Consider the following 23,207-nt stretch of genomic DNA (forward strand, 5'->3'; position numbering starts at 1 on the left):
ATCACTCTAATTTGTTCCATAAACTGTAACACACCGTTACGAGGATTCACGCGCACGAAATGCGACGAGGAAGGAAACAAACGGTCGTTAATCCGTCCTTGACCGGATAATCCTTATCTCGGATAACTATGCTGTTAACGAAGACTCTTTTTATTTGATTCACGACACGTGACATATAGAGGAAATGGATGAAACGAGGAAATCTTTTCGCTTGCTTATAGTTCCTTTTATTTTTCCGTCGAAACTATGCCACGAATGGAAGATTATTAATCCGTAAATACTACGCAGTGATTTTGTCTCTTATTGTTAGATAGATCTTCAACGAGTCCACGAGATCCATGCGTGGTAAAAAATGTGCATAGTAGTTACGGGTATATAATTTATCCTCTTTATGGTTGTACATTGTGCGAGATTCGTCATTACGCGCTACTTCCTGCATAATTATATCACATTGTTTCTTCGCAGTACTGTCGTTAGCTTTCTATCGTTTAACAACATCGAGGTCTTTTAATGCAACGGCTAAGCTACTGATTCTATGACATAATGGTCGAGAGAGCATTCTTCAAAAACTGACGGAACGAAAAATTATATTTCTTTCTATCGTTCTTGGGAGGTAACTTCAAGATCAACTTGATTTTACGATGCGTTTAGTAATGTTCAAAGTTATACGATATTTGAAGGGAACCAGAATTCATTGTACGGGAAAGATCGACAACAGTTTTGTAATAAGATCGCGATGTTACTATTAATATAAACGCCGCTCGGGTGATTTCAATGCGTGGTAAGAGTATCATCGACGGGGCTCCAAGTGTTAATATAAACTTTAAAATATCGGTACCGTTACAGATTTATGACGCTCGCGTCAATTAATACGTCCATATTTCAACGTTCGCGTTACCCTATTTTATGGACAAAAATATATATATAACGTTCTTACAACAATAACAAATATACTCGTTTCATGGGTTTCAACATATTTATATTAACACTTATGTCTATTAAAATTAATTGAAGTTCTATTTAATCTGTAACGTACGTTAATCTTTAAACGTACAAACTATAGTATCTTTATTTTATATTACTCTATGAAAAAAAGTGTACAAAATAGAGATTTAATGTTACCCTAAGAATTAAAAATGGAACATTACATTTACATTTGGAATCGTTATGTCTCTACGTTGTCTCGATATTAAAAAAAAAAGAAACATATGTAATAAACGTAACTCGATATTTGACATTGTGAAGTACATGCACGATGTTAGTTAAAGTATCTTCGAATAGCGGATAAATAAAATTTTAGAGCATCGTCGTGTATTATTATCGTACATAGTAAGCTCGTCGTTGTTAGAACGATTTCTAATTTTTTCAAAACTGAAATAGACTCAAGGTTCGTTCGATAATTGTTAATCGTGCCTAATTTTCTAACAGTGATGCTCTATTTGCATCGTTCTAACAGTCACGAACAGTACCGTCTTTACCCAAGCATCTTCAACTACGTATGAGTATACAGTTTGTACAAGCACGAGACTCGACAAGAAATCTGCTATTGTTTCTTCGTCGTTACCGATTCGTTAAATTCCGCTGAATCGATTCGTTTTATCGAGATTAAAGATCATAATGAGGGGATAGGGCGTCGAGATCTCTAAAAGGAACTTTTTTCATTTCTTGTCGTTGGGCTGACTCTCGACGGTGACGTTACACCGATCTTGATCGTCGTTCTCGAAGCTCGGATTCGTCGTACCGTTCTGTTTCGAGCACTCTCTCGCTCGATCGAGTTCGTCGATTTGCACTTTCTTCAGCCTCTTCGCGCCAAATTTCTTCCTGCTGTTGTCCTCCGCCTTCTCGATCTTGTCGAGGTTCTTCGCGTTGTTGATAATCTCCATATTGTTCCGATTCTCCTCTTCCTTCGACAACTTCGCGTTCTCTTGTTCCTTCGTGAAAGCCTCGTTGTCGATCCCGGTCAGATTGTTCGATCCTTTTTCTTTCTCTTTCCCCTCGTTGTTGCGTTTCTCTTCCAGCCCTATCTCGATGATTCCGCTTTCCACGCCGTTCTGATTCTCCATTTTCTTCGGCTTCTTCTTCACGATGTCGTTCCCCTCGACCTGGGGCCGCTTCTTCAGGTACGCCACGTTGAAGATGTAGTACATCATACCGGTGATTAGAGTTATCACCGCGAATATGCGATAGGTCGGTCGGGTACCGAACGCCTTCATCAAATAACCGCCGATCAAACTTCCGGAGCCCTTGCCTGGAATTTATTTTTCATCGATTACAGTTGTCAAACTTGAAAAAGAGTTGTTTATTATTTAATTACTAACCGACTCCATAATAAACTCCGCCTAGTAGTCCCTGTATCGAGCTGTCGGTGGTGGTGGTGGACAATTTCGCTGCGTAAGTAACAGCGGCGGTAAAACTAAGCGACAAAGTGACGGATTCTAGCGCCTCGAAGATGAGAGTGTGCCACGGGTTGTATATCAACGAGTAACCTGTAAATAGGAACGTATGTAAATGTTAAAATATCGTGGAAGTTCGATTCTTAAATTGTAAAATTGGATTTTACTACGGAGAAAAGTTAAAGTAAAAAAAATAGTATCAAAGTCGTGGAACGTTACTGGAGGCGGAGAGGATGCTCACCACAAAGTCTTATGGCGTAAAAAATGAAGCCTATGAAAAGTACATTGGCATGGCCGATCTTTGATATGATTGGACCAGATAGGACCAGTAATGGTATACCGGCTATACCGCCTACGGTTATGGTGATACCCATGAGTGATCTTGATCCTCCTAAATCTTGTATCAACCAAAACAGGAACGATTCGATGTAGCCCCAAGCGGTTCCTACAAGAAAACATTTTATTTTCTTCGGCTCGAGTTCGTGAGATACGAAAATGCATCGAATAAACGTTACGTGCATGTGAAATTAAAAAGCTATTGGCTCTAAAAAATTTGAATCTCAAAGCCCAAAATACTAGCGTGTTTGGACGATGCTAAATTATTTTATTTTTACCGAGAATGAAGCAGGCGATAAATAGGGCAGCCGCCTCGATGTTCCTCAAAACGGTGAAAACGTCGCGAACAATGTTGCTGGCCGGTGATTTGAATTCCAAATTGATAGCAAGCATCAGTATACCCGACATGAGCTTCAGGGCCGCGTACAGATAAAATGCAGGCCTGTAAGGTACAGTGTTCGATATAATCGTGCTACTATAATCACAACTACGCTCAAAATTCGGGTGTAATAAATGCACCTTTACCTAAAATCCGTGTAACTCTTGCCAGTGCTCGCGTAATCGATGAGAAGCCCGGAAAGAGGCGACGATATCATACCTCCGATGCTGCCATAAATCCTCTGAAGGCCATAGTCGGCCTTTTGTTCGCGCAGTATCGCGATTACCGCGCCTTCAAACATGGCGAACGTGGTACCACCGATGACACCTGCAAAGTTAATAAACGCCCGTAATTAAACACGAAATTCACCGATTTCGGACTTCATACAAAAAGTATCGTACTCACTGATAAATACCCTAATGGCAAAGTACATCCAGAAGGTCGCGCTGACGTTGAATTCGACGACCATGTCCTTGTTCGAGCACATTTCCTTCCGAGGCGCAGTCACGATGCACCTTTTGCTACACTCCTCGCTGTTTAATATCCTGTACGGTTCCGAGCTCAAGGAATAATTGTACAGCGGTAGATTCAGGATGATCCTCTCCGTTTCCAGGTCGGGATTCCCGCAGGTTATCTTCTGGAACGTTTTCCTGGCCCACGATATCTCCTCCGACAAGAATCTCCTTCGTTTCGTGTCGCGATCCTCGTCGGTCACCTCGAGCTCCTTCAGCTTCGATTTGTACGAATGGTAGTTCAACAGTTGGTCCAAGTCGTCCTGGACAGTGCATAGACGTTACAAGCTAGCACAAGAGATCAGAGTTTTGAAAAAAGTACAATTTTAACGCAGTGAAAAATTAATTCTCAAGTCTAAAAACAAAGTTTCGTTTTCGTGGACAATTCGAGGGGTTTGGTTTGTGGCTATTGTGGCTATTATACGAGATTCTGACCTCGTGAGGTTGCAAAAATAATTATTGCGACCAATAAGTCGAAAATGACGTCCGATCATGGTACCTTGTGAGTTACAATTGGGTTGAAGGCGCAAAGGGTGCGGTTCTCGTAGATTCTGTTGGACATGGCGGTGTCCAGGGTGGAAGTTTCAAAGTCCTCGATGAATCCCGACACCGTGCACGCGAATTCGTAGAGCTGATAGGTCGGGAAGTAGTACTCGTTCCTCGAGAGTTGCCGTATGGACGTTTTGAAGTGCTCGTTGTTCGTCAGCTTTCGATGCTCCCTGATATCCTCGTCTTTGTCCTAAAAATCGTACACGCGTTTCGCAATTACCGCCTGTTTTGCATTCCATTGGCGCAGACGGAAGCAGCGTCAGTGCTTCTAAATAGAAAAGTTGCACGATACGTACCAGCGGCATGTCGTTTTGAGCGTTCGAGAACACGATCGTGGAATTCGCGCCAGTTTCCAAATTGTGTCGTTTGATCGTGTACATTCTGGACGACAGGATAGACTTCGTATCCGTGTCGTTGTGAACGTCCATACGACACGTGTAACTGTAATAAAACAATGGTTACGATGAGAAGCCGCAAAGATGGCGGTCGAAAAATGTAAAATAATCGTGCGACACGGTGGCAAAGTTTTTTTTTATAATTTTTTCGTTTAATTTGCTCGAAACTCCCTGGTCTTCACGAGCAGACGTCGTTGCTTAGCTCGAATGGCTCTTACGTCTCGTAAACGTTGGAATAGAAGCGGAATCGTTCGCGACACGAACCATTACCTACCCGCAACTCTCGAGCCTCGTGGAGATCTCCGTTTGCAGCTTCGTCTCGCAAGGATGGTTCTGGCTCATCGTGTGAAGCAGCCCGTTATTCCCTGTACAGCCGAGATCCATAACGACCCTGTCCGGAAATTCCACGGTTATCCTGCCTATTGGAACGAGCAGCAATAAAAGCGCCGCGACTCCGCCAAAGGACGAGAACAGGGATAGTAAAATCTGAATAGAAAGCATCGTGTCGGCGTTAGGGTTCTTCCTCGTCGTTAAATCGCGAGCAAACATAAACGTGTAACAGTTTACGTGACGGATAACGCAACGCAACGACGGAAACAAGAATCGTTCGATTAATTTGAACGTTTCGAACCGAAAGATTCTTCCTCCCTTAAGCTTGACAGAGGGTGTTTCTTCAAATCTTGTTACTTGAAATAATTTTATTTTCAATGTTCTTAAAATCTGTTCGCGAAACAGTTTAGGAACACCCTGTGCATTGTACGGCGATAGTTATTTAAAAAAGTATCGGTCAATATTACTTTGAAGTTTCCCACGCGATCGGCGAACATTCCGGCCAAGGGTGGCATCACCATCGCGATCACCGGCGTTATGGCGCTCATTATGGCAGTTTCCTCCACGTTTATGCCCAGTTCCCGCATATGGATCGTCAAGTATGGATAAAGTACATAGAGCGCTGAAATCATCGTTTAATATCGCTATCGCGTTCGAGAGAAACGTTCAGAAATTTCTTAAATAAAATTAATAGTATACTGACTCGATGCCTGAACGAAGAATATCATTTTAAGGGGTAGTAGCTCTTTGTGCCGGAAGTCCTTGATGATCCTCCGGAAGAAACTCTTGATCAGCATCATCTTGGCGCCGTTGAGAACTTTCAGTCGTGCGCAAGAGTTTCGTAAGTAGTAACAGTGAAAACTCGCAGTTAAATATTAAGAATGGCACCAACCAGCAAACATATTTTGAATGCCGTTGTGTCACCGATGCATGATTCTTCTTCCTGTTGAAAAAGAAAGTAGCAAACTGGCCTCATTTCTCGCTCAACGATCGCTAAACGACGACGTGGCCATCGATAACGAAATATTACTCGATACGGATCCATTCGACGCGTTTTTTACAAGAGAATCTAACGCTAGATTTTTATTGTTGTTCGATCATCGTTGATCGTTTTGGAATCCTCGGGAAATTTAATTTAGTAATAGAAATCGCACTCGAAGCGAGTCGAAGCTCTAACCGTACGCGGAAACAAACGAAACAATGGTGCGTGGGCGGACAGATTGGTGAGAAGTACCTAAACAGTCCTATAGTCTTGCTGGTGATAATTTAATGGCGGTGACGACGCGTAATGACGACATTCTCGCGGAACAAAGTTAAAGGATGCAGAAGGTTTCGCGGTACCAGTGGGACCAAACAAGTTGAAGGCTTAATAATTAATTTTAAAGCGCGGATTGAGCTAGTTTCAAATGCAAATTTCGGGAATAACGAGTTATCGACTTTAGCTCTTGATTCTCGCCTGAAATTATTTAGTAATATTTCATTTTCAGCGTTAATTTAGCAATTTCGTCTCGCGACGACTTTCGACACGAGCCAGGTTGGAGTTCGACGAAGCAATTGTAACACTTTTCGAGGCAATACCGTTGCTTACACGCGACCAACTTTGCACCGGCTGGTGTCAACGTGTTCGCGTCGACCGATTCTTCCAAGTACGGGTCTCCGAATACCGTACATCCGGTACAAAGTGAGCCTTTAGCTCGTTATCGGATGGGTGCGAACATTCGTATAAAAGTAGACACTCATTAAGCATTTTACTTAATGTTATTCCAACGAACGTGATTTCTATTTTGTCGATAATCCAGGAGAAAAGTAGCAATTTCAGAAAAAAAAAACATTAATCATAATTCGGTAATATTCGAACAATTCGGAATAAGCATTTCTTGTATTATTTGAATAATTCATGAGACGTTATACAAGGTGGAATAATCGGACGAAAATTATGCAGGGTGGCCTTCGCGAGGTGTTACATAGTGTTATATAATGTAATTAATTTGATTTCTCTAGTATACATTTTCTAAAATTATTTTGCATTTTGAATTTTTTTTAAATTTGCACTTTTATCGATCGATACGATTTCTTTCCAAGGTTCCTCTGCTACCAAGTACACGTGGATCTCGATATGCGCAGCTTGATAAAGAACCAAACGTTTTAAATACTGTCATTGACATCCATGGAACAGTGGCCGCGATAGTAGACGGCATGTCAATACAAATGTCATGACTTTTACATAACGGTTTTACATGCGCTGCGCGTCGTGTGTGTAACGCTGTTGCACGTCAGCTTCCGCTCCGAAGAATCAATCTGTCAGTAAATACACATAATCTGCGCGAATGCGCTGTAAGATGTAATTCGTTGTACAGTCGAAAAAGCGACTGATTTCTTGCACGATAGTAAACCGTTTTTTAATATGTAGACCTTGGAAACATCGAAACAACCGAAAATCTACGTTTGGCGACTCGTCCATGATTTAATATTATTTTAGACTTACATACGGAGGAGATTGTAAGAACAAGAAATTTTAAGCCAATTACGCGACGTTTCGGACGACGAGATGTAAAGATTAAAAAAACGAACATTTGTTTATTACACGCTCGTCCGTTGTTTGTTTTTTCGTTGTTATCTATTGTCTAGCCTTCGGATCACGGTCTTCTGTTCCCCCGGACCTTCCCTCATCTTTAATTCATTTTCCGACAGTGTAGCACGCGATTGTTGCAGTCGGGAAAACGCAGTAGTAGCGCGATATGAAATTCCTATTTATAGGGTAAATCGAATCCCGCGAAGTAATCGAACGTCGATAGATATTTATCGAAAAATTCGCGCGGTGTATCGCGACGGAATGAATAATTCAGAGCTCGTGTGACGGAAACGGCAAAGTAGTAAGGTAATAATTAATTCTGACAAGATTGCGCAATGCGTTTACACGACAGATGCAACCGGTAACTCGAACGTTGCACTTTTTCGCTACTGTCGCGATGTCGTTCATAATTTATCGAACCTCGTGGCGATCGCGTGTCGGCCTCGCGACGTTCGTTTTCCCATGTTCGTGTCCGTTTTGGAAAAATATTTTCCGAAATTCACGAATTGGATTTAATTGCAATTCAAATTCGACTCTGACTTAAACCATCGAACGTAGAATATTCTTGATAGTATTTTTATTTACATACAATTGTCGACACTTATCATACGTACATTTTTTCAAACTACAAGTTTCAAAGTAGAATCGTTTAAGCAATGAGTTCTCGTCGAACAACTGACCAAACAGTAATTTGTACAAATATTAAGATCAGACGTAAATTAGCGGCATCAATGACGTAGAACGCGTCTTTTCATAATTTTATTTTCTTTTCTTTTTATCCCCAAATTCTTTTCAATTTCGAAACAAAGCAAAGATCGAACCCATTTATTCGTTTACGTGTAAAGTTTCCAAAAGATCCTTTGCCCCGAGAGTTGAAATACTCGATTAACCGGAAATTAGCTTCCACAGTAAATTTCGAACGAACGCCATTCTACGCCGCGGCATTCGTTCGAAATTGATGTTTCCTTTATCGGATCGCCGATTGTTTCCAAAGCTTCCGATAATGGAGTCGTGCGTACGAAGTTCAAGAAGCAGTCTGTAATCTGAACCCTGGATATTGCGCTGTTTTACAAACAGGACCACGAGCGTGTTTTGATATTACGGTATGCATTGTTTCTCGATTCGTCTGCAAGTTAAACGACGATGTTACAACCGAGGAATTTCGTTTAAAAAACTTTGGGTTGCGTTCGCGTTGGTAGTCGAGTGAAGGGAATTTTCCGACGAAATTTTGTTTCGAAAGAATTTTGTTCTTCGAACCTCTCGTGTCGAGTTAAACTATTGTATAAGAATAGTTGGCAGATAGTAGTATGGATGGTATCTATATTATCATGATCTGCTTTGTCATTAATTGTGCAGAGTTTTATGTGAGAAGCGTTAGAGAGATCTTATGCAATAATTATCCTTCCGCGTCTATTGTTTTAATATTGTCAAAATTGAGGAAGGAAGAATGTTACGAATCTATCCTAAGATCTACATTCTTATGCTATGAGACTAGCAGAACGTCTGCGTCATGGTAGAACCTTGGTTAACCGAATCAATTCAAAATAATCAAGCGATGGATGTTTATTTATCTTTGCTAGACGATACTGCTCCGACAATTGAACGTTCTATTAAGTAGCGTTCAGACAGTTGAATCTTCGATTAAGCTGTAATTGCAATCTACTGTAATTATACTTCTTCGACACAGGTGTTCCGAGAAACATTGATACGTATTCTGCGAACAATCTGTCGGTTTTCTTTCTGAACCGGAAGATCGAACGCGTCCATTTACCAGATTCACTGATACGTAAACACTTGTAATCGTTATTAAACAATACGTGTCGTATAATTAATACGACGATAATTCTATTTATAGGCATGTTTCGAACGAAAAATTTTTAATTTTAATAAATTTATTCGGGGTGAAAAGCGATAGATAGAGATGGAGCTTGCAAAGTAAATGTTCGCAAGAGTTATTGCGTCGACGTAATTTAGCAATAGGAAGAAAATTATCGCGCCAATTTATCAAACAACGCTTCTCACGTCCCGGCTAGTATTATACTTTCGGTATTTCAAGGATATTCGCGGCGAACGTCTGCAATTCCATTTCGCCAGAAGATAGTAGCGCGTTCATCTTCGAGTTAAATTGCACGGCGTTGCGAGAGAGGACTCGACACGCCGTTTGGATCGACAAGTTTGTTAACATTCCATTCGTGATTACAGTGTCCGTCAACGCGACGACGGAAACGTAGCAGAACTTGGAGATCGATCTATTATTTATCTAGATTTCCTTGACGGAAGAAAACGCGTCCTTTTTCTTCTCGATCGTATTCTTTCGTACTTTCGCTGCAAGCATGAAAGGCGCGCTTTTTATTTTAGTTCTGCGACAGGATGGATCGCTCGATGGATGCAGGAAGCTCGTGTAAAAATAAACGGTAAACGTTTCATAATTACGGAAGAAATTTCAAGAATGCAAACGCGAAGACGTCGCTATTAGCTTCTTCGATGATAAATGCGAGAAGCTGAATTTTATTTAGAAACCATTTTGCGAAATACAGGACGTCGCGATCGAATCTTCGCGCCTTTTGCTTTCTTCGTCCTTTCACTCGCGGCAATTTACGATCGTTTTTTTTGTCAGCTCGAGGAAAACGCAATTTATTTAATAATTACGAACAGCTAACGAGATATGTTAATCTTTGATGTTCGATGTTTCGTAGATCACAGATTAGGCTATAAACATTCATTATCTTTTATGGTCGAATTAAAATAGACAAAACGATCTTGAATTTTTTAACGATTCTTGTGAAGAAGTTCTCGTACTATTTCATTCTGCTTCCAAGTATAGCTAGTCGTAGTATTCCAACAACCTGTATTTTCTTAGCACAACAATAGCTGCTCAAAATGATTACCTTGCGTCCAAGTGCAAGTCTGTAACCGTCTTATCATAGATCTTCGTATTCCGTTGGCACATCCAGCTGTTATTTAGATCTACCGATAAGTTTACTCGATTCTCCGTGCTTTTCAGTGTCGTCGATGTTATAGAAACATTGATTTTTAAATGATTTAGAATGCTTCGAAAATGTCAAGTACGAATTTCGAAATTCCAAGCAATTTGGACGATAAATAATAATAATTTGTCTTCTAAATTCCATACGAGATCTACAGCAAGCTATCGATCTTGTCGTTTACGTGCTTCGAAACTCGTTTCGAGACCTGCGAAAAACGCAGGGTCTTACGAAACGGTCATTATTAAAACGTTAATATGTTCGAAGAGAACGGCTAGAAGTGCAACTTGTGCAGTTTTTTTTGTTCCTAATATATATACGAACGGCGCAGAGTGAAGGTGTAGATTGAATTTGAGAGCACACTTTTCAGGAAGTAATAATTGCATTCGTTTACTTCAATGTTTCGGTTGACGCCAGAAAAAGTTACTGTTTTATAATTCTGTCTGAATTCCGTAACGGTCGCGCAAGTTGCCTTGCAAATTAATTGTCACGCTTGATTCGCGACGATGATTACACCGTAAAAAGAGAAGTTTTACACACAATTTGTCCAAAGAGTAAAGGTAAGCGTTTGCTGAGTCAGCCATTTCGACGAGACGTCGGCAAAACCTGGCCGAAACGTTAATTAATTTTCGTTAACTCTCTTATTTTGGAGTCGCAAACCCGAAACGAGCGATGCAATTTATCGAAAACGTAACCGTCCTCCAGAAATTAATAGTAGATATCTATGAATCGTCGAAATTATTAATTCCTGAAAGAAGAACTGTTGGAGTTAAACCGATGTTGAGTAGCGACGATGTCAACAATCCCCCTGGTCGTGCATTTTCCGCGCGGTTACGCAACAATTGTAACCGCGAGCAAATTGTATGCTTTTTCGTAAGGAAACTGGCCATGATTCCCCTTCGTCGAGGATTACAGCAATCAATCGCGCGATTACGACTGCTCGTCGATAGGACTCTCTTTGAAACACACGAATCGAGATGTGTGCCGCGATACGGTGCCCTCCCCCATAAATTCTTGCGTCTTTTCTTTTACACTGGAACAGTGACATAACAAATTGAAGGTCCCGAGGATATTTATGTGCGGCGCGGAGTCCGTTTCCGGAGACTCGAACAGGCGATTACTCGAATGCTCCGCAGCTTCGAGCTTCGAAGAAGCTCTTTTGCATTTCGTAATAAAATCAGTCCACCAAATACAGAATAGAAGAATCCTGACATCCTTGTGATCGTTCTTCTTTATTAAGCCAATGGCGTTTCGTGTAAAATCCATTCCTCATCCATAGTTAACCAAAGGTTTTGAAAAGGGTACTGATTTACGTCCTTCTAAGCTTCGAGTTTTCCATAGCCCCATTTTTTCCAAACGTAATCCCCCGACCGGATAAATTTCGCTTTTCGAGTGACGATTTTTACACTCGTCCGAGGATAAACGGCACAAATTTATGGGATGACCTAATACTTACGAGCGAAGTATTACATGAACAAATTAGTAATTGAAGAAGCAATTTACACTCGAAATATGGTCACACCGTTTCGTACAATATCTAATGATAAAATTCCTGATAGCATATTGGGCTATTAAAATTCTACCAAACAAACAGTGTTCGATAACTCCTCGTTTTCCGTAACGTGAGATTAACAAGTCAATCGTATGCTGATTTCTCGAGCAATTAATTGCATGAATCACTGGAAATTTCATTAGATGTAGATGCCTGATATAATCTGAGAATTTTTGAATGAAGAATTTTTTCCTGCCAGCGACTTCAGAGATTAACCGTAACCTGGAAAATATTTTGGTAACTTCGATGTTTTGATTATTTTTCCACGTACGTGTACTCAAATTTTTTAAATTTCTCCGATGTCGTAAATGCATTGTTCGACGAATTTTTGCGTTTTCCATGTCGAAGGGCAGCGAGAACGTTCCCTGTCGTCGAATCTTTTCCGGAATTATCGAAACGATCCCGAATGAAGAATCTACTGCGTCGAGTGCATAATCTTTGGCAATGCCATAAATTCCCTTTCCACCTCTTCCTATCAGACGCGAAGTCTTCGTAGACGACGCGACCTGCAACGGATTACGAGATACGCTACAGTAATTACCGCGAATTGCCGGCGTTGTCGGGGCTGAATGTTCGCCCATTACAAATGTAATTGCATAACTCGTGCATCGCCGGACTTTGTGGACGAGCTGAGTGCTAAGTATCCTCTTCCTGAAAGATTTTTTCAGAACGCAGAAATTCCTAACGGTGGAAAAACGCTAAAGCTACGTGCTTTTTACGCGGCTGGACGCGAGCGACAATCGCATTCGTCGCGCCGCGAACGTAACTAATTATTCCCAGAATTGATTTTATTCCTGGAAATTTACCGCCTCGGACGCGTTACTTCGATCTCGATAACATTGTTAAAAATAATATCTTTTTTTTATCCTTATTTCAAGACTTCTGTGTACGGGATTTGAAGGGTAGTTCCACCCCTTAAACTTGAGAAATCTATTCTCCAACAGGGTCTATTGATTCTTTAATCGATAGTCTGAACGGTGGTTTTACTTCAAGATTTCTTTTCGTGTACTTTCGATAGTTTTCAAGGCAGGGTTTGAGGAATTTCGAGGGTAGTTTCATCCCTTAAACTTGAGAAATCTATTCTCCAACAGGGTCTATTGTTTCTTTAATCGATAGTCTGAACGGTGGTTTTACTTCAAGATTTCTTTTCGTGTACTTTCGATAGTTTTCAAAGCAGAGTTTGAGGAATTTCGAGGGTAGTTTCATCCCTTAAACTTGAGAAATCTATTCTCCAACAGGGTCTATTGTTTCTTTAATCGATAGTCTGAACGGTGGTTTTACTTCAGGATTTCTTTTCGTGTACTTTCGATAGTTTTCAAGGCAGGGTTCGAGGAATTTCGAGGGTAGTTTCACCCTTTAAACTTGAAATCTATTCTTCAACAAGGTCTATCGACCGATAATTCAATAGCTTGTTTCCTCAATCGATAGTTTGAACGGTGGTTTTGATCTGTTTTGGATAACTAGCGAGTCCTTCGTCGTATTTGTCGCTTCTTAATTCCAACCTTCGCGTGTCTTGACCGTGTCAAGGAGTTCGAATCAGTATGAGAACTCCGTAACTCGTTTAGCGACCCCCTCGTATGTAACCAGCTGAACCTTGAACAGAAAACGTGTCCTGAGTCGCTGAAAACGCTTCCGTGATCGACTGTTGCTCGTTTTCCTGAATCGATGCATTCCAAAGTGGAAAGCGCGACTCCCAGGCGCGTCTAATCAACGTTTTAAACATCTAACGTGGATAAACACAAACATCTGCTCCTACCAACCCCTTGCATTACGATTTTTCTTCAAGCAAGCGCGTCCATGCAATTATTAGAAATAAATCTATTCCCAAATATGGTATAAGAATATTTTAAATATTTTCGCGATCATATTCTGTTATTTTCACTCATAAGAGTATATTTATCGTTTCAATTCCACCATTCACCTCAGTCTATTTTCGTACGAATAAAAATCGAAAACGCAAAGGTTAATTGCAACGAACGAAAGTCCAGCGAGTGGAAAGATCGCGTAAAAGAAGAAGATGGGTCGTCGTACCCGCAAATTTGAAGCAATTTAATGCGAACCGGTCTTAACAGCCGCATTACCATATTATCTTATTATCGAGTGAAAACGGAGCGATGTAAGTGAATCAAAAAGACATTCGAAGAACACGTGTATCATAATAGGTGGCTCGGGTATCGATTATCGGTTTCCCGTAACCTAAACGTGCGACGATCGAGTTTGTCCCGCGTTCCGTTGCTTCGTTCGCGGTTTTCAAAATCTTTCCATCCGGAGAATTTTGTTTCTTCGTAGACTTGGAAAATACTTGGCGCTCGAATTGTACACGTTTTATCCGGAGATTAAAATTCTGAAATGCAAGAACTTCGCAAGGGAACGATCTTGCTAAGCTTTTTAACGCGGACAAGCGGTTGTAAAACGATTCCCGTGCTTGCGTAATTCTGATCCCAGTTGTTGTTAAGTTTTTTTTTTCGTGTTTTTTCTCTCTCTAACGCTGTTCGATTGGATTACATCGACGTTACCTATGCAGTGCACCGTAACCAACTGATACATTTGTCTTTACGAGTATGCGTCCAAATATAAAAGAAGGTAAATTCAAAAATGAGGATTTCAATTTTCTTATTGCATATTTGGTTCACTTTCGTTGCATATCTGTTTCTTTTTTGTTTGCCTTCCCGGGCTATTCCTGTTTCTAACAAAAGAACTTTGAAGATGAAGATAGGCCAAACAATCAGTCGTTATCACACGCTTAACTCCTGGTGACTCTCTCAATATTTACGTTATGTTAAACTTTTCCCTGGCCGAGTATTTTGTTGCTTCGCGCCGCGATTGCTTTCTCTCGGCGTTGTATCAACCTGCTAATCTTCGTGACATAGATTTCCAACAATAAGTGTAAAATCCATCGTTACGTAAACGCGGCGACAGCCGTTACCGAATGCCATGCAGATTTACGAGTTTCTCCTGCGGCGAAAGAAATATTGCTCTCGGATATTCTAGATCGCACTTGGGTGAAATCTCGTGCAACGATTAACGCAAAAACGATCTTCTGTCGCTGAACGAATCGAAACCTACGGTAAACGCACACGAAATAAAATTCGTAACAACTCGAACAGGCTGTTAAATATTAATCAATTTACGTGAAAAGAACCAAACCAGTTTCGTTGAACGAATAGTACAAAATGGCAGAGGATAATGGAGGTAATTCTGTTCTGTCTTCTCGATTCAAAGTTGACATAAAATTGTTAATATCGTAAACAAATCATTCTACACTTTGCAGGCGTTTAAAAAAATCCACCGAAAATTACAATAAATTTTCAGCATTGGCAAATTCAGTAGAAACGATAGAATTAAAATTCATGTTCCTTTACCAGTAAATATAAAATATAGACTTTCATTTCTCGACTTTTGTCCATCGACGCTTTGCTTGGGACAGAACTATAGATCGGTCCAGTTATCGAAGACACCCTGTGCGCCCGAGGAATGCATTATAGCGATAATAATGCGTAAATAAAGTAATATGTTAAATCGGTGACCTGAAAGTTGCCCCCCCTTCTCCATCCCGGTCGTAGGATCGGAGAATAAAAAAGTGTTAGGCCGAGATCGAGTGTTCGATTTCGATTTCGCTTTCACTGGTACGGACACCCCGACGACGTCGACGACGCCGTCGAACCGGGTCAAGTGCATTGAGGCCGGCTACTATTCTACTGCTCCTATGCGACTCCGCGAGTCCCTCCGGAGTGCGTTCAAAGGAACTCACAAATTACGTTGTTAGTAGTCCGCGACACGCGTCACCGGGTATCCGTGTGTAAGATGCTCCGTCGGCAATTCGTACGATCTGCGTCATTGACCAATGGCACTGACGATACACTGCTCAAAACAATTAGGGGATCACGATTCAGGAGAGTGAATCTCGGGGATGAAAGAAATGCCTCCACCGGAGACCCCGGTAACGATTAATTCGCGCTATCCCTCGACCAAACTTCCCCCCGATCGTCACTTTATTTCCTCACTGAATTTTTCGATAGTCTTCGCAGGGTGACAGTCCTTTAAGGGTGAATAGAGATCTAATTTTGTTCCGAAAATAAAATTCTAGAAACCGTGTGCGAAACAGGCGCCTCGTGACTCGCGTTGTTACTTTGGTGATATCCGTCTAAGCAACGCTCCGAGAAGATCACCCTTAATTAAATTTTCGATGAATAGCGACACGAGGATCTAAAGCTAGTTCATGCTGGTATTCTGCAAGCGTGCCACTTCGGCTTTTCTACGCTCACGTCAAGTCGAAACGATTTTATGCAAACGCGTTGCTGGTATTGTTTTTTTTTCTCTGGTAACGGATTCGCGCGTATAATTATTCCTAATCGCCAGCTCGCGGGGCTACCGTTTGGAATTTGTTCGATATTTACATACTTTATAGATGATTTCGCTTCCTGGTTAATAATCTTCGCTTTATAATATCTAATTAGCGAAATTCCGCGGCAATGAAAATTCAATTTTCTTGCTAAATGCCACGTGTGTCTCGTGGCGTATTTAGTACTTACCGTGCGTGCTTGAGATTAAGAAGGAATATTATCCGTTAAGATACATTTATCGATGCGAGCCCGTTATGTTCAGGACTTTCGATTTTAAAAAATTTCCAATACGATTTAATCCTTTGAGTAGCGAGCAATTAAATGGGTTCTCACGTGTCTTTACCATTTGTTTTGCTACCTTTCATATCCAAGAAAATTTCTATTTCTCAGGGTCGACGTATGGGAGAGGATGTTTTGAAGCTAGATAACCCGAGGCTGTTTCGCTTTCAGACGATTCGTGGCCGGGTCAAGGTTCGAATGGAGCCTTGGCGTAGATCGTGCACCCTGGTGTTATTTAGACATTTTTATACGTCGCGAAAACTGGACTAAAATTCTCTTTTTTGCTTTATAGAAATTGCATACAATCGTTTCTTTCGATACGTCGATTACTCCTGTTCCACGAGCGAATAATTTTTCCTTTACAAGAGAATCGTAAAACGCAATAAATGCCAGGCGTACAGTGTACACGCTCGTAAAAATTGACGAACGGTCGATGAATAAACAGTAGCAATTCGCCTTAAAGGTAGTTTCTTTCATTTAATTGGTCGGTTACTAAACTGTAAACCATTTCTAACAGTCCATAATGAACGATACACCGATTATTAAATTAATCGAACATTTAAAACTGAAACTTCTTTCAACGAATATTTTCATTCGATGACGTCTCTCCGCGCGAAACTTTTGCTCTTGCAAAATATGATTGCAAATTTGAAGGTTTCTCGACAAATTGTACGAAAAAAAGTTAGAAGGAGTCGCGTGCGTTCGACTACGTTTTAAGACACCTTGGCAAACCCTGGTCGCAACGTAGCTGAGATTTTACGCTTGGCTCAATGTCGTCGAGCCTGATCTCGGTCAAATGCGCGCCTTTATTAAAAATTCTTGCCTATTGCCACCGGCACAACTGCGAAGTCCGCCGAGAGCATTGAAAGGAACTCACAAATTACATTATTAGTACCCTCAGACACGCGTCACTGTCTACTTCAGCACGGACGAGCGTAGCCAATTTCTACGTCATCGATGAGGGCCATTTTCGTACCTTTTACGGTACTTTTACTTCCAAAAGGAAAACGCCATTGTGTCCACGCGAATATAAAATCGGGGAAAACCCTACTCTTAAACCGATTTGGACTCCGACTGGGACCATCGATCTCCAATTTATCGTATTTTCGGTGAATTAAGTCAATTCATATAAAAACGATCGTGTTACAATTAAATGCAAACGAGTAAGAATTTTACGACCCCTGCAATCGGTTTGAAACTAGTACGTCGATCGTGCTCGACGATATCGCCCATTTACGTTCGATCGACGCGATTATGGGACGGTTCGTTCCATGGAAAGTCGACTTACGTTTATCCAACGTCCAACAAACAGGAAGAGCCACCGTCGTAGGGCAACGTGCTTCCTTCGCAGACGAATTCCCCGAGCAGCCACGAGGAGGGCCTACTTTCCGATCGAAAAGTCACCGGGTTACCGGTCTCCGCACGGAATTCAGTCTCTTTGAAAGCTCGAATTTAAACTTTACGGAGGGAACGAATATCGTTTGCACGGACGAAACTGTTTCCAATAAAGAAATCCCGATCGAGCGTGTCTGTTTGAACTCGCTGGTGTTTCAGACCCCAGAAGAGCGAACGATGGGTCCGTTCAGCGCGCCGTCGAGCGCACTACTGGAAGGCCCGATCATGCCAGCGACACCGGCTCGAAAATACACGTATTCTAATACGCCAATCGAATCTATGAGCGTGACCGCGACGCACCGCCGATTTGTGTCTTCATTGATACCGAGCATGTCCGGATAAGCGAACCGGTTCATGCGTTTTCCGTGGAATTCCTTGGGAACGCGTTTCTCGATTCGTCGAGGATACATCGATGCATCCGATCGATCGACGAACTTACATGCCACATGCAACGTAGCAAAAGTTCACGTCGCTTTCCCATCTTACAAAACGAGTACTTAACAATTTAGCAGCGTCTTGTAAGATGGAAACGCTCCCCTAGGCGACCACTCGACAATCTACGAAACAGAGACAATAACTAATAAAAATTTCAAATACGTTCTTAGGTATCTAAATCAACACGATAAAATAAATTTTCATATCACCTATTTATATATGCAGATTTCGAATTAAAATTTATGCCAAGTTTTTCCTTTTTCTTTGTGACGCAGATGTGTTTTAATATCGCTAATTAGAGTCGAGCTATCTTTTCTCGATTATTTTCTTTCTAAAGTGCACGAGAATCTTTCTGCAATATTGTAACTAAGAATTTTGGCGCCCAGGGCGACGATAGTGCAGAACGCCCTTCACCTATTCGCTTCGATCGAAAAGACGTTTTATCGAGTCGTTGAATCCATCTTGAAAGGCAGTAATAAAAATGTGCAGTTGTAACGTATAAGGAATTGAATTTCATCCGTCGCATTTACCTTTTCAACCTAAATAACTTGGTTTTCGCAATCTAAGAATTAATTGAGGCACGAACAAAATGTTAAATATTAGAAATATTAGCGTATTCGTGGTCGAGAATCCTAGGACGAGCAAAGGAGAAATCAAGGAGTTCAGGTTTATTGTTGACAATATTGTTTCATATTGTGAATCGTGGGTTAGTATTATTATTGGTTGTTGCGAAAGCGGTAAAAAAGTTATTAAAATATCTCGGCTATTTCTGAAAATACAAATACTTTCCTTATAATTCAAGGAGACTGTTGTTCCAATATAATAGTCGTTCATCACGTGGTGATTACTTTTGTAAAGATTAGAATACAGAAATTTAACGATCCCATAACTTTTTACTTAAAAATCACTCTGCTTGTGTCTGAAATTAAATAGACGCAAACAGTGTAATTAAAAACTTTTTAAAGTGTATCGCTTATCGAAACCGGATAGTTGTAATAGTATTCATGTTTGTGTATTTTGCAAATACACATATAAAGGAAATGGTAACATTCGCCAAAGTACAATTTAAATAATTATATTGTTCGGCAAGTTAAAATATTTTCTCAAGATAATATCTTATCGACATTTTTTTTGTCCCTGATATTTAATTTATTCTTCAGAACCGTACAAAAAACCTGATCCATTAAATGTGGGGAATTTCAATTTTATATTTCATAAGATTCTTGTATCTCCAACAATACCTTCTGGAGGTTCCCTTTTAAGTTGTCGGAGTCGAACTGACAATTTATTCGAACGATTAAAGTTATGTTACTGTTGTTTACCTTCCTTAAAACCGAGTCGGATATCAAGTCGAAATTAATTAGACGTTTCCACAGTTTTACGAAATCGTAAAACCGCAAGAATAAAAGTATCATTTCGTCTAGTCGTCCGAAGCAAGCGTGTTTCTACAACTTTTCATCACGACAGGCGCCACAAATCCTTGACACACATCATTATGCCGTTATTAAGACAGGATAAGCACATCGCGTAGCGGATTCGTAATGGATGGATTGCCATTAATGGTAATCGGTTGCAGGAGTTTAATGTATAAGACGGGTTCATGACTTTCTTTCCCGCCGATTGATTAATTAGTTTAAATCGCAACCGCGTAGTTTTCTTTATAGTTTTCCGTTGATAAAATTGCAACGCAAATAACAGACAAAATGTGATCGACCTTTTTACGAGGAGATCAACAAACTTTTATTACGATTAAACTTAATTGTATGATAAATATGGGGTACGGCGTAACCTTTGTGCAATAAGTGATTAGGAGACCTTGTTATTGAAGCATTCTTTATTATAAAAAAGTAAAAAAAACAGTTGTATCTTTGGTTACTTAGTACGTCCTGAAAATAATTTAGTACAAAATTTGTTCCACTATTGGCTGTCGAGGATCTTGAAGAAATATTCCACCTGAAGTTAGTAAATGCAAATAAGTAACGTGGCCCGTCGTACAAAATTCGTGCGAATATCCTCGATTTACTTTACCTCTAAACTTCCATCTTCTGGCAAATCAGAGCAATGTATGGCATTTTGAACTTTGGTTTTTCCATACTTTGCTCGAAGTGTGTCTGGTCTTATTTGCCGTGCGATATCCTGTATAAAGTAGCGACATAAATATCATTTTTAAAATTTAAAAAAAAACGTACTTACTGGATCCATGGGGCCGCACCATTTTCTAAATTCCCCTTGAACGTCAAAATTTTTATCTTCGTGTTTCAATTCCATAACAATGCACGCCCCTGACTGCAATTCACCTACCATCGCCTAAAGCCAAACTTCTTACCAATCATTCTAAAAGTTCCCTAATAAATTCATACATGAACATACCCCATAATCAGGAAGAACACCTTTGTAAACTTCTAAAAATTCTTCCGCGTCGAATGGATTGACATTAAATTGTTGCACAGCAGATATGACGTAACCGGCTTTTTGAATATCATAGATAATATCTCCTATAGTAACAGTGAAGAAATATGTTACACTTACTTAAAAGCATCTTTTATTTGAAGGTATATTTTCATGTACCAATTAATTTGGCTTGAACAGCATGTGGTTTAATGATACAGCAAGTACAGTTTTCTAATGTAGCTGTATTTGCAGGGCCCTTTTGCCTGCTTTTTAAGTCAGGGAAGAAAAACTGTAGTTCCTGGTAAAATAATAATAATAACAATGCATTTATATATTTCCAAGATAGTATAAACATATCAAAAGCCTATACAAACCCTTTCTGCTGCTTCTTCATTTACCGAACCGTGTACTGCATTATGAACAGTATCTTTACCGTAACATGCTCTGATTGAAGATGGATCTTTTGCACGGGCTTCTTCGCTATCTTCTGGCCCTATTACCTCCAGCCAACGTGTAAGTGCATGATCACCCAATAATGTTAGAGCTACAATAGGACCGGAAGTAAGATGATTTACAATATACCTGATGAAAAATATAGACAATGGAAATGGGCTTTGTATTGAAAAATTCTGGGTTTATTTAATGCTGCTTTGTATCTTACGCTACGTTGGTGGAGTCACCCATGTCTTGGCAAAATTTCGTTGCCTGATCTTGAGTCAACTTAACCATCTTGATGTTTGCAATGTGAAAATTGCAAGAAATTATTCGTTTTAGTATTTCGCCCAATTTATCAAGAACATCTGTCTTTACAATTGCGAATGTTCTAAAAAGAACAGTATTATTTTGTTAAATCGAATAATAACATTCTTCGCGCAATCTCAAACTGTAATGATTTACTTTTGTATTTTCGTTTGCAATTTCGTCCGCGTAATGCAATCCGCGTAATCCACTATCATAATATTCCGCGAAAATATCGTTACGACAGCGCCTACGTAAAAATCTTTTGCTTCTATCCCTTCGCATTTTGTCCTCCTTAAAAAAGTTTTTCTGGCTTTTATATCAAACTGAAACAGTTAGAACATAACTAAGTTTTCATTTCTAAACGTTGATGCAATGAAACTTTATGCTTCACGTACTAATTCGACCGTATTGTCATACGGATAATAGTATAAATAGAACTTCTTCAAAATGCTGGCTATTTTGTCATACCACTCAGCCTCAAAAATATACTTTTCATTGTGGTCCACCGACATACTTTAATTACATTTATTCACGAATTAATATCTTAAAGAATCTTATTAATCGGTTTCTTTTAGATTATGCGAGGTTATGTTTAGAATGCATTAGATTACCACTTTTGCGTTCAAATTGTATAAAAGTTTAATTCAGTACATTCGAAGAAATAGGCGTATTATTACTGTTGACACCGTAGTTGTTAATAAAATTATGCGTATGTTTAGTATCTATGACAACGACGCGATAATCAGTGGACAGATTGAGTTTGACGCAATTCATTACGAAATCAATACAATTCATTGTCAAGTAGTTTCATGTTATATCATAAATAAATTTCCTTTAATTAACTATCATGTAACATAGCAACGTAATTGTGTTAATTTGAAAAAAAATTCGTATTAGTACGACATTTAGAAATAACAAGTATAACATATACTGAAGTGCAAGCACAGGCAAAATATGGAACAGATATGAATGCAATGCTTTGTTTTGTTACACGGATTGGGTAAAAGGATAAGGAAAGAATGATTTTTCTACATTTGTATTTGATTGTATTTGTATTTTTGTTGTACTAGTGGTAATGCTGTGAGTGACACGAAAATAGTAATGGGGTTTCGAGTCACCAGAAAAATGGGCCGTAAAAATACATAAGGTGAAAGGTCTACTCGTATACCTCGTCTGTGGTATAACGATTACTACTGACTACTGACTTCTGCCAGCCTCTGATGGTCTCTGCTGGCCTTTGCTGGCCGCAGCAGGCTTCTGTTGACCACTGTTCACCTTCGTTGACAACTACTGACATAACATGTATGTATTGAAGCTTTGTATAATGTAAATCTATGGCAATAAATGATATAATTTCATAGAATTCTATGTGTTCTCATTATTTTTACCTTTCTTTTCCTCTCCCCATTATTCCCTTAGCTATAAGATACGCGCCGCCTCTTCGCAAGGCGGCCAGCATTTTGGAAATATTCCGGAAACTTTGAAAATTCCGATAACAAAACACCCAAGTTTATCGTGGAATAGTTCGTTACCCTCGAAGCTAGATGGCGCTTATTTATCGACCTCAAACCCCCTGGTGCTAAAACGTCCAAGTTTGTTGTCGAATAGTTCGTTACCTTCG

At 40.0% G+C, this 23,207-nt stretch overlaps 2 protein-coding genes across 2 annotated transcripts; both read right to left on the bottom strand.

Moving 5' to 3' along the window:
- Positions 1-204: 204 nt before the first annotated feature.
- LOC143351020 (uncharacterized) lies at positions 205-18,240 on the bottom strand. The gene is made up of 12 exons (XM_076782786.1): positions 17,913-18,240; positions 5,598-5,837; positions 5,362-5,516; positions 4,839-5,050; positions 4,466-4,610; positions 4,120-4,359; positions 3,514-3,883; positions 3,255-3,435; positions 3,008-3,171; positions 2,635-2,838; positions 2,319-2,486; positions 205-2,248 (listed from the first exon to the last, which is right to left on the bottom strand). Exons 2-12 carry the CDS (start codon positions 5,692-5,694, stop codon positions 1,659-1,661), a joined length of 2,526 nt encoding a protein of 841 aa, XP_076638901.1. The 5' UTR covers positions 5,695-5,837; positions 17,913-18,240; the 3' UTR covers positions 205-1,658.
- A 2,035-nt stretch (positions 18,241-20,275) lies between these two features.
- Positions 20,276-22,556, bottom strand: Nmdyn-d7 (nucleoside diphosphate kinase homolog 7). The gene is made up of 9 exons (XM_076777151.1): positions 21,982-22,556; positions 21,743-21,909; positions 21,507-21,668; positions 21,220-21,427; positions 21,023-21,143; positions 20,825-20,949; positions 20,648-20,761; positions 20,483-20,590; positions 20,276-20,407 (listed from the first exon to the last, which is right to left on the bottom strand). The coding sequence occupies exons 1-9, from the start codon at positions 22,096-22,098 to the stop codon at positions 20,372-20,374; spliced, it is 1,158 nt and encodes a 385-aa protein (XP_076633266.1). The 5' UTR covers positions 22,099-22,556; the 3' UTR covers positions 20,276-20,371.
- Between the last annotated feature and the right edge of the window lie 651 nt (positions 22,557-23,207).

Source organism: Colletes latitarsis, chromosome 2 (assembly GCF_051014445.1).
Source record: "Colletes latitarsis isolate SP2378_abdomen chromosome 2, iyColLati1, whole genome shotgun sequence".
NCBI classification, from domain to species: Eukaryota; Metazoa; Arthropoda; class Insecta; order Hymenoptera; family Colletidae; genus Colletes; species Colletes latitarsis.